The sequence below is a fragment of the Bison bison genome, unplaced genomic scaffold (genome assembly GCF_000754665.1).
Source record: "Bison bison bison isolate TAMUID 2011002044 unplaced genomic scaffold, Bison_UMD1.0 scf7180017864324, whole genome shotgun sequence".
Lineage (NCBI taxonomy): Eukaryota > Metazoa > Chordata > Mammalia > Artiodactyla > Bovidae > Bison > Bison bison.
This window is the reverse complement of record NW_011494896.1, coordinates 11,441,200-11,455,185: the sequence shown is the minus strand read 5'-3', so window position 1 is coordinate 11,455,185 and position 13,986 is coordinate 11,441,200. Positions and strand designations below refer to the sequence as shown.

Here is a 13,986-nt window from a genome sequence, read left to right as displayed (position 1 = left end):
TGAGAGTCCCTTGGACTGCAAGGAGATCCAACCAGTCCATTCTGAAGGAGATCAGCTCTAGGATTTCTTTGGAAGGAATGATGCTAAAGCTGAAACTCTAGTACTTTGGCCACCTCATGCGAAGAGTTGACTCATTGGAAAAGACTCTGATGCTGGGAGGGATTGGGGGCAGGAGGAGAAGGGGACGACAGAGGATGAGATGGCTGGATGGCATCACTGACTCGATGGACATGAGTCTGGGTGAACTCTGGGAGTTGGTGATGGACAGGGAGGCCTGGCGTGCTGCGATTCATGGGGTCGCAAAGAGTCGGACACAACTGAGCGACTGAACTGAACTGAACTGAACTGGAAATCAGAAAAATTCATGTGACTCCTTTTACTGTGATGCTCACTCTATTGAGGTAGTCAGAACTAAACCCACAGCATCTCCAAGGCATACTTGTACTTATGAAAATACAGTCTTCACCAAATACACTGAACCAGTGGTAATGGTCCACCATTAGCACATAATGTGCTCTTCCACACCTCTTGACTTTGTCTCTAGTTACTCCCTTTGCCTGTAAATCCTGTCTTTCCCTTTCCCTTCTCTTGCCATGCCACCACACAAACCCTTTCCTTTATCCTTGTCAGGTCTCAGCTTAAAGGTCATCTCTTCTGTGAAGTCTTCTCTCATCTCTGCACTGGGGTGTTCACCTTCCCCTCTGTTCCCACATCCATGATAGTTATTGCCTACTTTCAGAGTTTACTTTTCTAAGCAGACTCAGTTCTAAGTGCAGGGATCATGTCCAACTTATCACGAATCCCCAACAGCTAGCAAAATCCAGGTATAAAATAGGTGCTCAGACACTGAGTGAAGAAAGGAACAAATGATCAGACACCTAACTCAACCTGGCAAGGAATCTAAGGAATCTGCCTAAGACATGCAAATTCTCTCCAGGGCAGGATTATATGTTTCATTTTTACCAGCTCTGACCTGAAGTACACAATCCTGTTTTAAAATCCTGTTCTGTGGTAGCTCAACACACTGGCCAAAAGATATTCTGAAGTCCTAATGCCTTCAATAGACCCAACACAACCCTAAAGAAAGGCAGTTTTTGGCCTAGGTGGGAGCTAGGGAAGGAGAGGACAAAAAGGTCTAAAAAATCAAGGCCAGTTTTGCCTCTACTACACCACATAGTCCAGGTTGTCAGCTTTCTCATCTGAAAAATGTGGAAAATGAACTAGATGATCTTAAGTGCCCTTTGAGCTCCTACATTCCAAATGTCTATGAAAACAGAAAGATCAGCACTCTCAAAGCCCTGTAACTACATCTCTTCCAGACACAGCATCCCACAGTTTTAATAGGTACTTCATATATATCATCTCATATAATCACCACAATCCTGAGAATCAATTTTTACTTGGAGACTATGAAACTGAAATATGGACTTCTCTACAGTTATGGAAGTAATTTAAATTTTTAAAAATGTGGCTTCAGAGTCAAGGCCCTTTTCTACTACTTTACCCCCTCTAAACAATTTCAAGCTGCATCAAGAAAACTTCCTGTTATGAAGAGGAGAAATAACATTAAATAAGAGTTAACACATATAAGATACTAGAATATTTTCCTTAATTGTCATAATCCTATGGGATATATTATTACCACTGTCATTTTACAGATGAGGAAACTTAAAAGCAGTTAAATAATTTGCTCAAACTTATACAGCTAGTAAGAGATGAATCTGAACCCAGGTCTGATTCCAAAGGTTCTTCCCTTAGTATCTTAATGAGAACCATTTGCCTACATTCCAACTGCTAGGGTTTAAGCTATTTTTACATTTGGCAATTTTCCTTCCAGAAGCAGATGCTTTGTGAAAGGGAAGGGCTTGCTATGGCCCAAATTAAGCATTCATTTATGACATAAGTCCATCTGTCTTACTCATAGCTAGAATGCACTGGGCATGTTGCAAGGCTTTAGAATTGCTTTCTGTTCCTAAATTTCTCCTGATCTAGTCAGTCAAAAGATTGTAGGGAAGAACACTTTTACATTATTTTTATGTTTTACTTGGATTTTTGTTTTCCAGATATAATATTTTTATATGTTATTTCTATGATATGTTATTAATATGCCATATAATATACCCATCACAGGCACAGAATTTCAAAAGGAACCTTGGTAATAGAAACAAAGAGAGTGGTTCACAGGATGAATAGTCTATAGAAAAGAAGCCCTGGGAAATGAAATCACTTAACACTTGAACATATAAAGAATATCTGAGATTAGTAGTTTCAAGAGGCTTATCATTTTGGCCTCAGCTTCAAATATTGAGTACTTGTTCCAGAGATCTAGGCCCATGTCCAGAGCTTAGAGTTCTGCTTCTGACATTACAGAGAACTCTTGAGAACTTCTTGGGAAACCTTTCCTTGGGTCTGCTTAGTCCTAGGGCACAAAATTTTTTAATGTGGCCCCCTCCAAGAGCCCTGTCTAAACCAACTGGAAATACAGCCTACATACAAGAAGAGAAAGGTATTTTCCCAGGACCACTCTTCATTCTTGGAGGAACTTCATAAGAGTTGTTATTTTGTACATCTCAAACAACTTTAAGGTGTTAATCACAGATTTCAAAAGAAAACCATGACAGCAAGCAATAATAGCCACAAAATTACTACCAACTGTTAATAAAGCTTCAGTTTGAATCTTTAGTATTAATAACCCAATCAGGGACTTCCCTGGTGGTCCAGTGGCTAAGACTCTCTGCTCCCAATGCAGAGGCCCCCGGGTCCCATGCCTGGTCAGGGAACTAGATCCTACATGCCACAGCTAAGAGCCAATGAAGACAAATAAATAAATAAATATTTTAAAAATAATAATAATCCATTCAACAACTCTAATAGGTAAATATTATTATGTACCCATACTACAGGTTGATTTCCCACGTGGCTCAGATGATAAAGTGCCTACCTGCAATGCAGAAGACCCGGGTTTGATCCCTGGGTCAGAAAGATCCCCTGGAGAAGGAAAAGGCAACCCACTCCAGTACTCTTGCCTGGAAAATTCCATGGACGGAGGAGCCTGGTAGGCTACAGTCCATGGGGTCGCAAAGAGTCGGACACGACTGAGCGATTTCACTTTCACAGGTTAGATAATTGAGATGAAGAAAGGTAGAGCCAAAGGTCACAAAGTCAGGGAGGTCAATGGTAATAACCTCAAGGGCCTGAACTCCAACATAGCTTCTTCTACAAGCACTGTGTCTTCCCTATATTGCAGACTAAGTGAATATGAATGGATGTCATTAAACGCAAATTTGTTTTAAAATGAGTTAAAAGAACTAACCAAATCAGTTCTACCAAAGGCATTAGTCTGAACATCTATAGGATGGGAGCCTTCAAATAGTACATTGGTGTCTGAGGACTTAGAAAAATTAAAGAGCCAGTCCAGAAATCAAGACAATATTTCAAATGCCAAACTCCATGCAACTATGTATCATACGACCTTGGGCAAGTCCTTGACTCTCTGAGCACAAAAGTATCACAGCTGTAGAGTGGAAAGGTCCCTGGAATCATAGAGAAGAGCTACAATTACACATCAGCCACTCCTAAGTAGACCTTCAGTTCAGTTCAGTTCAGTTCAGTCGCTCAGTCGTGTCTGACTCTTTGCGACCCCATGAATCACAGCACACTAGGCCTCCCTGTCCATCACCAACTCCCGGAGTTCACCCAGACTCACATCCATCGAGCCACCTTGGTTAAGTTATTTAAACTGAGTTACCTCAGTTTGCTGTCTACGAAGTGAAATATTTATCTCCATGAAAAACTGGTATATTTCACAACCATCAAAGCTCCTAATATAATAAGTGAGCCAAAGAACTGATGGTCTAAAATTGCGGTGCTGGAAAAGACTCTTGAGAGTCCCCTGGACAGCAAGGAGATCAAACCAATCAATCCTATAGGAAATCAACCCCAAATATTCATTGAATGGACTGATACTGAAGCTGAAGCTCCAATACTTTGGCCACCTGATGCAAAGAGCTGACTCACTGGAAAAGACCCCAATGATGGAAAAGATTGAAAAGGCAAAAGGAGAAGAGGGCAGCAGAAGATGAGATGTTAGATAGCATCACCAACTCAATGGACATGAATCTGAGCAAACTCTGGAAGACAATGGAGGACAGTGGAGCCTGGTGTGCTGTAATCCATGGGATTGCAAAGAGTCAGACACAACTGAGCGACTGAATAACAACAAATGTGATGCTTATTACTATTGTGTTAGTACTATTTGTTATTTCTACATTTATTACTATTATTATTTTAAGGATCAACTAAGATAAAGAGAATGCATGTGCTTTATAAAAGCTAAAGAGCTTTATAAACATAAATTATTATTAATAAAGGAAAGTGTCAGAGTAGGGTTTACCCACCCACTCATTAAGACAGAGAAATTATGACTGAGGAAAAAGAACAAATCACCTGATTTCATGAAACCAGATATCACAGACTTACAGAAATAAAGTGCAAAAAGAAGTCTGCAACCCCATCCATCCTAATATTAATATTAACCCTATCTTTGGCTAATTCTATTTGACTTCCTGATAGCATGGGAAATAAGGCTGACATTGCAAAATCCCAAGTTGCAATACAGCTATCCAAGTTCCAGCACAAATCATTGACTTTTTTTTTTAAGATTTATTTTTAAGAAGCCCCTCTCATGGGTTCAGCTGAGCTAATCTGAGCTCAAGGCAGTAAAACACTCCAAACTTGGAGAGATAAACACTGATGTAGTCCAGTTTTAAAATTAACTTAGCTAAACTCTTCCCAAGCTTGGAGAATTCCACTTTGGTTGTGAAAATGCAGCCAGAAAAAAATTCCAAACTAAATGCTGAAGAACTTCTTAGAATAAACCAAAGGCTCCATCCAGATCCTAACCACAGGAACCAGACTTTCCCACATGGAATTCTGCAACTCAGCGCCACCTATCACAGGCCCTCAATTACAGCTTCTCACAATCATTTATGCATCCCTCCAGGCACACACTAAACCCATGGTGGAGGTCAGCATTAGGTAATGAGTACAGACATTCTACCCATTGCTAGCTCAAGTCTCAACCACTAATGCAGCCCACACAGAACTCTTCTTTCTCTTCTCCAAATCCCCTTAGACCCCAAGACTGTGTGCCTGCTCAGTCACTTCAGTTGTCTCCGACTTTTTGCAACCCTATGGACTATAGCCTGCCAGGCTCCTCTATGGAAATTCTGGCTCCAAAAGTATTAGTAGGACCCAAGCACCTGTATTTCAAAAAAGAACCATGAATGAGTCAGATGTGCAATCTGGGTTGGGAACAATTAACAGATAGTATTCTGTGATGTGGCAGATACTTAACAAAGATTTAGTTTCACACTCATTCCTTCCACCTTCCAGCTGTTAAGACCTTGATCAATTTACTTTTCTCTAAGCTTTAGCCTCTCCAATCGAAAATGAGTTGTTATAGATACCAAATCAAACAGGAAATGAGGTTTCCCTTTAAAAAAATATTCGTATTTCGGTAGTGTTTTAGTTTAAAAAATGCTTTTACACCCACTACATGAAATGACAATAGCCTACTCATAATATGGGATGACTGGGAATTATAATTATTCCCACCTTACAGTTAAGGATACAGGGATTAAAATAAACAGGTAAAAGGACAAAAAAAAAATCACAGATTTAATAAATGTTAGAGGTAGGACTCAATTCAGGTTCTCTAAGTTCAATTCTAGCTCATTATTCTGTGTAGCAGGTATAAAGTTTCAAATAATTTACGGAGAGCGTACTACTTCAAAGACTGCCAACACTGCTATGTATCCTTCTAGGATTGTTAAGCACAAAGCTGCAGGTCAACAAATGCCTATTGGTTGAATGAAATCAAGCTGAATAAAATTTCCAAACAAAGGGGAAAAACTCATTTATTTCATTTTGATGTATGCATTAATTACAGCCGTCTAATAGGGCTTCCCAGTGGCTCAGACGGTAAAGAATCTGCCTGCAATGCAGGGGACCTGGGTTTGATCCCTGGGTTGGGAAGATCCCTTGGAGGAGGGCATGACAACCCACTCCAGTATTCTGGCCTGGAGAATCTCCATGGACAGAGGAGCCTGGTGGGCGACAGTCCAAAGGGTCACAAAGAGTTGAACATGACTGAGTGACTCAGCACAGCACAGCAAAGTATTAATGCAAAGGAGTAAAACCTATGTGTTTAGGGTATGTATAGAAAATCCAAAATTAGGGAGTGAAAAAGAGGCCACTAGATCATTTCACAAGAACTTCTCATAACGATATGCTTTCTACCTCTATGCTTTGAACTTATAGAAAACTTCTATGCTTTGATCTTGAGCTATGAGTTTTATTTTCAGACCAGATTTGGCCTAGGGTTACTCAACGAGGATTTCTAGAAGAACCTCTGCATCTACAGCTTTATTGCTGATCAAAATACTTCACAATGGCCTAGTTTTGTTTCCCATAATACACAACCTGATCCAACTTCACATTTATATCTCATTTATATAATTATAGGATTTCAAAACTGTAAGAGACTGTATTTCAACTTGTTTGATGAATTTTTTATTTTTTATTACTTTTTATTGAATGAAAGATTCTTTAAATTCTATAGCACTTTATGATTTTCAAAGGTTTCACACACATGATTTCATATGTGTTGTTCCATAACAACCCTCTTCCTTCTCCCTACTGGTATCATAGTGTGGTCCCTATATCTGTGTGGCTGTAATATTTTAGATGAAGGCACTAAGTTCACAGATAATACCTGACCTAAACCAGGCAGCCAATCTATGAGAGAACCAAGACTATAACAATATCTAGATATCTACCTCCCCATTCAATACATAAGGTCATCCCCTCAGTTCCCAATGATGTCTAAATGGCTCCATCAGCTGTTGTTTTTTTTTAAACAGAGTTTTACTGAGATAAAATCCACATACTATAAAATTCACTCAGAGTATAAAATTCAATGGGTCAATATGTTCACAGACCTGGAGAACCATCCCCACAATCAATTTTAGAACATTCTCTTCACCCAAAAGGAAACCCCTGAGAAACTACTCTATGGCACAGAGAACTCTACTCACTGCTCTGTAGTGGCCTATATGGGAAGGAAACCAAAAAAGAGGGGATATATGTGTATCTTTAGCTGATTCACTTTGTGTACAACAGAAACTAACACAACACTGTAAAGCAACTATACACCAATAAAAAGTAAAAACAGAAACTCCACACCTCTTAGCCATCACTCCCTAATCCCATTCACCGACTCCTACAACCCTACGCAACACTCTTTTACTTTTTATCTATGAGTTTGCCTGAATAATTCATATAAACAGAATTATATAATATGTGGTCCTTTGGGACTGGTTTCTTTCACCAGTTTTCAACGTTCACCCATCTTGTAGTATGGATCGGGGCTTCATTTCTTTGTTACCAACTATTATTTCTTTGTATAGATAGATATATAACATTTTATTTACCCATTCATCCTCAATGAATATTTGAGCTGCTCCTGCTTTTTGGCTATTATTAATAATGCTGCTATAAATATTCATGTACAAGTTATTGTGTTGACATAATTTTTCATTTCTAGGTCATATGGGTAACTCCTTATATTTTTTTTATATAAGTTCCTTATCAGATATATGATTTGGGAGTTTTTCTCCCACTCTGTGGGTTATCTTTTCACTTTCTTGATGAAGCACAAAAATGTTAAATCCCAACCTTTCCTAGACACAGGAAACTAAAAGTCAAAGGAGTTAACTGACATACTTAAGGTTAGAGAGCTATTAAGTGATGAATCCAGGATCTGAACCAGGGCTTCCTAAGTGAGAAGCTCATGATAACTATTTGCAGACAAAACGGCAATTTTTTCAGCATGCCATAAAAACAAAGCCCTACAAACGTGGCTGAGAACTTTACTTCATTTCAACAGCCACTTACATATTTGGGTGGTCAAACCAAAGTCATTTATTCATGTGGACATCCAACCCTCTATTTCACTATCTTATTCATAGGGTATCAGTGACTTCATTAGATACACTGTTAAAGTACTGATTATTCTAAAAGCTTTATTCATAAAGAGGAAATGAGCCCTGGCTGCACTACATGGTTTGTGGGAACTTAGTGCCCCTACCTGGGATTGAACCCAGGCCTCCAATGAAAGTGTCAAGCCTTGACTGCAAGTGTCAAGCCTTAACCACTGGACTGCCAGGGAATCAGAGAATTCCCTAGCATTACTTCTTCTTAGTGAAGTCATGCTAAGGCCTACTTTTTTTACCTCAGCTATTACTTGTCATTCTTACTGATATTTAATGCTTAAATCTGGGTTTAAATCTAGGACATATGACTAAAGAAGGCAATCAAAAAATCTGGAAAGAAGACCTTCCAAATGAAACCAGTTTGGGGAGAAAAAATTTCCAAATGAAGACATTTCAATATTTCTTATATTTTGTGAGGTCATAAACAGTTATGAACTTAAAAAATAAGTAAATTCAGATTGACTAAGATCTAGCAACAGCATAATTATTTTCCTCAAATTTTGCTCAGATATAATTAATAGAGGATAAAAATGGGTCTATTTTCTATTTGACTTCAGTCATGTCAGGAAAAAAGACAAAGAAACTATTTAATGAGAAAAGAGGGGGTTAAAAGAACATTAAGTGAAAGAAGCAACAAATATTTTATTCAGGTTACCAAAAAAAAAAAAAATTAAGTATACAAATGATGAGAAAGAAATGAAATACTATACTTTTATCTCCAGGTAAGATGGCTCGGTAAAATCGGTCCTTTTTTTTCTTTTCCTCTGGGTTTGGTGGCAGAGGTTTGGAACCGTGGTTTAGGGTTCCAGCGTCTTTGCTGCCAGCTCCAATCATAGTGCTGGTATTTCTCATCGGAGGGGCTGGAGGTTTGTCTTGAATGTCTAGGCCGTTATTTGACATCGTCACCACCAGCAGCAGCTACTGGAATCAGAAAGAAGAACATACCTCTTTATTTTTGAGCAAAAGGAAATACATTTTGGAAATTTTAGAAAAATCCAAATTTTACAACCCTTCCTCCAGGACTCACCTCAAGCCCTTCTACTACATTCCATGACTACTGCTGTCTTATTTAGTTCACCATACTCAAAGATGGAATACCTACTCAGTCCTAAGCACTGCTGAAAATTCACAAGGTTCTTGCTTTTCTCTTCATTCTCCTATTCTAAGGCATTCGAAAGTACAAAAAACCACAATGATGTGGTTTAAAAGGCAGAAATTTGGCCTAGCTAAACTGAGTATGAATCCATGTGCTACGGACAGGCTTTAGAGAAATTCCTTAATCACTTGGTTTCCATTTATACATCACATGAAGATTAAATAAAAATGCCAACAGCATTCCACATAGTGAGTTCTCTGCCAAGTCTTAATTTCGTTGCCTTAGAAAAATCATTCCTTCTCTGGTAGGAACCGCATCACTATATCAAAGGTCAGTAATACTGCTGGCTTTGTAAATGGTTTTACTGAAACACTGTCACATCCATTCATTTACATATTTTCTATGGCTTCTTTCATGTTCCAATGGCAAAGCTGAGTAGCTGTAACAGACCTAAAATATTTAGGTTGTTCACAAATCTAAAATATGTGCTATATGGTCCTTTACAGGAAAAGTTTGCTGACCCATGACCTTTATCATCATTTCTCTAGGATCTCCTTCCAGTAAAATTGGACCTTGTTCTAAATGTACGATGATCAACGCATAACCATTTTATACTGTACAGCACTGAATTTATAAGCAATTTCTAATGCTTCTGAGAAATGGAATAAAATCTACAAGAAAGTGGGAAAAATCCCCATCACATGGAATCAATAGTTTTAATGAAGATAGATATTATTACCTTAAATAGGCTTGACAATAGATATAAATATATCCAGAGTTAATAAAGTTTTTCATTATTCTTCCATACTACAATGGAAATTATATCTTTAACCATGACTATTTAGAATGTATGCTCCTTAGAGCCAAATACAACAGTGCTTTAGAAACTAGTTTCTAATTATTTAAAAAAAAAAGCATAATAATCACCAAGAACTTTTCAGAAATACAAATGTATTTGTTTGACCCCCATAAATTCTGATTTAGTATGGTTGGCCATAATTAAGGCCAAAATTTTATAATTTTAAAACTGAGTGATCCCAGTGACTGCCAGAATTGAATACCACTGCTTTAGAAGTCAATTACTTCAATGCTATGGACAAAATTGATGAATTAGGGTACTGGAGAAGACTCCTGAGAGTCCTTTGGACTGCAAAGAGATCAAACCAGTCAATCTTGAAGAAAATCAACCCTGAATATTTATCAGAAGGACTGATGCAGAAGCTGAATCTCCAATACTCTGGCCACCTGATGAGAAGAGCCAACTCACTGGCAAAGACCCTGATGCTGGGAAACATTAAGGGCAGGAGGAGAAGGGGCAATAAAGGATGAAATGGTTAGATGACCAACTCGATGGACATGAACCTGAGCAAACCTCAGGAGACAGTGAAGGATAGGGAATCCTCGTGTGCGGCACTCCATGGGGTCGCAAAGATCAGACACAGCTTAGCGACTGAACAACAACAAATGGACAAAATCTACAGTAGTCTTTTTAACATTTTCTAATAAATGCAAAGCTAAATGATCCCTCGCATCCATTTTTTCCCCAATCCTTTCTCCACATGTCATCAATGACCTTAAAACACTCACACTCTACTCAAAACCCTTCAGTAACATTCCAAAATAAAAGCTAAAGTTTCTTGGCTTGCTTTTGAAGGCCCTTCCATTATTTAACCTGTTCTACCCATCAGCTTCATTTCCCACCACTACCACTCCCTCTAATTCCCCTTACATTCTAGCCATACCCAACTTCTCTAACTTCTTTAAATATACTGCAGCTTTCACACTTTCATTCCTTTGCACATGCTGTTCCCTCTGCTTAGAATGCCAACTTTCCTATCCTCAAATTCACTCATCCTTCAACTGCTATTTCTTCTAAGAAGCCCTTTTGAAATGTTCTCATCTTCAAGAAGTGAAGGTCCCCTCCTCCGGACCCCCAAGGCAATGGGTATATTTCCAGGTTATCACATTTATTTTTACTATTATAATTATCTTCACCAGAAGCCAGACGATACCCAGAGGTCAGGCACGATTTTGTCACCTTTGCAATCCAGAAGAGTCTAGTATAATATCTGACTCACGGTGGATTCAATAAATATTTTTATTAATCAAAAGTTTGACAGAGATATATACCTTGCCTTAAGGAGTTCAGTACAGATGAAATTTTAAGGTCCTTCACAGTCTGATAATGAACTGCCTCACAAACTAAGTCAACATATCTGAACACAGCTTACAGTCAAATTACACTTCAGAAATCTCTGTTCTCTTGAATTTGTCAAGTAGTCTCTTACCCTCCTCTTGCCCCATCCCACTTCCCACCACCTAATGCTTCTTGTTGATGATTCCTCTCTCTTCTGACTGATGAAAACTTTACTCATCTTTTAAGGCCAAATCAAACTTCATCTATTTATATAATTCATCCTGACCTACCTCTGGCAAACCAACTGCTCCTTACTTCTCTTTTTGAACAAAAGAAATCAAGTAGCAAGGATAATCTTGTTAATCTAGAGCAACTCTCTGGGTGGTCCACTTTTTATCCATTTCTTCCAGTTTTATTTTGCAGATCTGCCTTCATTTTCCCTCCCAAACCCCAACACAAGTCCCTCAGCTCCCCCAAAGAGAATTTCTACCGGCTCAGTTCTCAAGTATACCTTCCCACTGCAGACTGCCAGTTCCAAAATTACACTCCCTGCAGCCACCTGATACCCTCAGCAGGCCCTTCTTTGCCTCTTAAGTCCTTCAGCCAAAAGCTTCATTGAATATCACTCCTTTTGCAGGATCACAACCCAGGAACATGTCAAGAAAGGCTACAATCTTTCTGATAACACTTTTCTTCATTTTTCAGTTCTTCCACTATGTTTGCTAAAGCTGAAACTCCAATACTTTGGCCACCTGATGCAAAGAGCTGACTCATTTGAAAAGACCCCGATGCTGGGAAAGATTGAGGGCAGGAGGAGAAGGGGGTGACAGAGGATGAGATGGCTGGATGGCATCACTGACTCGATGGACGTGAATCTGAGTGAACTCCGGGAGTTGGTGATGGACAGGGAGGCCTGGTGTGCTGCAGTTCAAGGGGTCGCAAAGAGTCAGACACAACTGAGCAACTGATGTGAAGTGAAGTGACTGTGTTTGGAAAACTCCTGGTGGTAGATCTCCACTTTCCAAAGTATTCTCAATTATTAAAACCTAAAATCTATTGTTGGAATACAACCTTTGAATCCTTTGTACAGCATTTCAGCCCACGTCATCTAGCCCATACTTGAAAACCTCCAGTGATAAGAAATCTACAGTCTCACAAGTCAGCTTATTCTATCTTCAGTTATCTCATTTAGAGAGTTTTCATTTACATTAAGTTTTTATCTTCTCACACTGAAGTGCAATTATTTGTTTATACATTCACCTCTCCCTACAATTCTCATTCCTGGCAGACTTAAGATTATAAACTCAAGTACAAACTTCAGTCATTTCACAATCCCCAATACCAGTAAAGACTCGGTGAACAAATGAACAAACAAGTGACCAATAAAATAACAACAAATGAATAAATAAACACTACGTGCACCTATTATTCCTAAATCCTATCTCAGGGCCACTCAGAAAGGCCTATTGCATCTTACTCAGACAGAAATTTAGGTACCTGAAATCCTCTCTCAAGTCTCCGCCAAAATCTATTTTCTCAATGCTAAACATTGCCAGTACTTTCAACAATACTCACAGAACACAAGTATGTGCTTTTTTGAACCTTCCCTTTGAACATACTTGGACTTAGTATTTCTATACTACTTTCCAGTTTCTCTGAAGCCCTCCAACCAGTCCCTTCCTGTGGCTTCTCCACAAGTCTTTACTCTCTTTACACTTCATAGATCCACTCACAGGTCATTTTGTTCATCTATACTGCACAATAATCAGAACATTTTAATAATCAGAACATCAGAACCTAGCATAGAAATCATAACCTACACTATGGTAAACTTCGTTTATAGGAAAACAATTCAAAAATTTCAATTCTGAGAGGAAAAAGAATTACACTTGACTCTTGAATATCATGACCAAATATATCATAAATCTTCTAGCAATCTCTGCAGGTCAAAGATTTGGGAAGATGACAAGCCAATGCCTTCTGACAAGCTGCAAGATAAAGCTAAGCTCAAGGCCAACATTAAGAATGAGAGTTCAGATAGCATCACTTATCTATCATAGATGACAGACAGACAGACAGAAAGACAGAACGACCATGTTTTACCAATGCTCCAGAGCCTCAGAGAGCCTAATAATTCATAAGCAACTAACTATACTGAAGTATTAATTATTAACCAACTGAATGACTCTATAATAAATGCAGGATCACTGTGAGGTTTCAGAAGGGCCACTGGCAGGGTGATAGAGTAAAAAAATGACCGGAGTTAAAATCAGATGAAATTTAAGTCCTGGCTCTGCTCTTCACCAGCTATAGTTCTAATAGAAGCCTCTATACCTATGAGCTACAAACTGTTGTTTCCCTTGAGCAGTCTCAAGACAGATATGGGTCAAGAGGCAACCAAGGAGGGGAAGTGATTTATGTCTGTTTTTCTGTAAAAAGCATATAAAAACATATACATGCATGCTCAATTGTGTCTGACTTTATGACCCCAGGGACTGTAGCCCACCAGGCTCTGCTGTCCATGTAATTTCCCAGGCAAGAATACTTAAGTGGGTTGTCATTTTCTACTCCAGGGGATCTTTTCTTCCCATCCCAGGGATGGAACCTGCATCTCCTGCATTGGCATGCAGTTTCTTTACCACTGCACCACCTGGGAAGCTCAATCAAGCATGCTATAAAAAGCATGAAGATACAGTGCT

General features: G+C 38.8%; 1 protein-coding gene across 8 annotated transcripts in view; it reads right to left on the bottom strand.

The window, feature by feature from the left end:
- The window catches only part of PAK1 (p21 protein (Cdc42/Rac)-activated kinase 1), a 165,946-nt gene that overhangs the window by 71,439 nt on the left and 80,521 nt on the right, over window positions 1-13,986 (bottom strand). For 4 of the 8 annotated variants that reach the window (XM_010853246.1, XM_010853245.1, XM_010853248.1 and 1 more), the window contains one exon: window positions 8,765-8,975. In XM_010853246.1, the coding sequence (XP_010851548.1) occupies window positions 8,765-8,954 (190 nt within the window). In that variant the 5' untranslated portion in view covers window positions 8,955-8,975. Of the gene's footprint in view, window positions 1-8,764; window positions 8,976-11,577; window positions 11,996-13,986 lie in introns of those variants that run through there. The other 4 variants (XR_826420.1, XM_010853247.1, XM_010853243.1 and 1 more) reach the window with 2 other exon arrangements.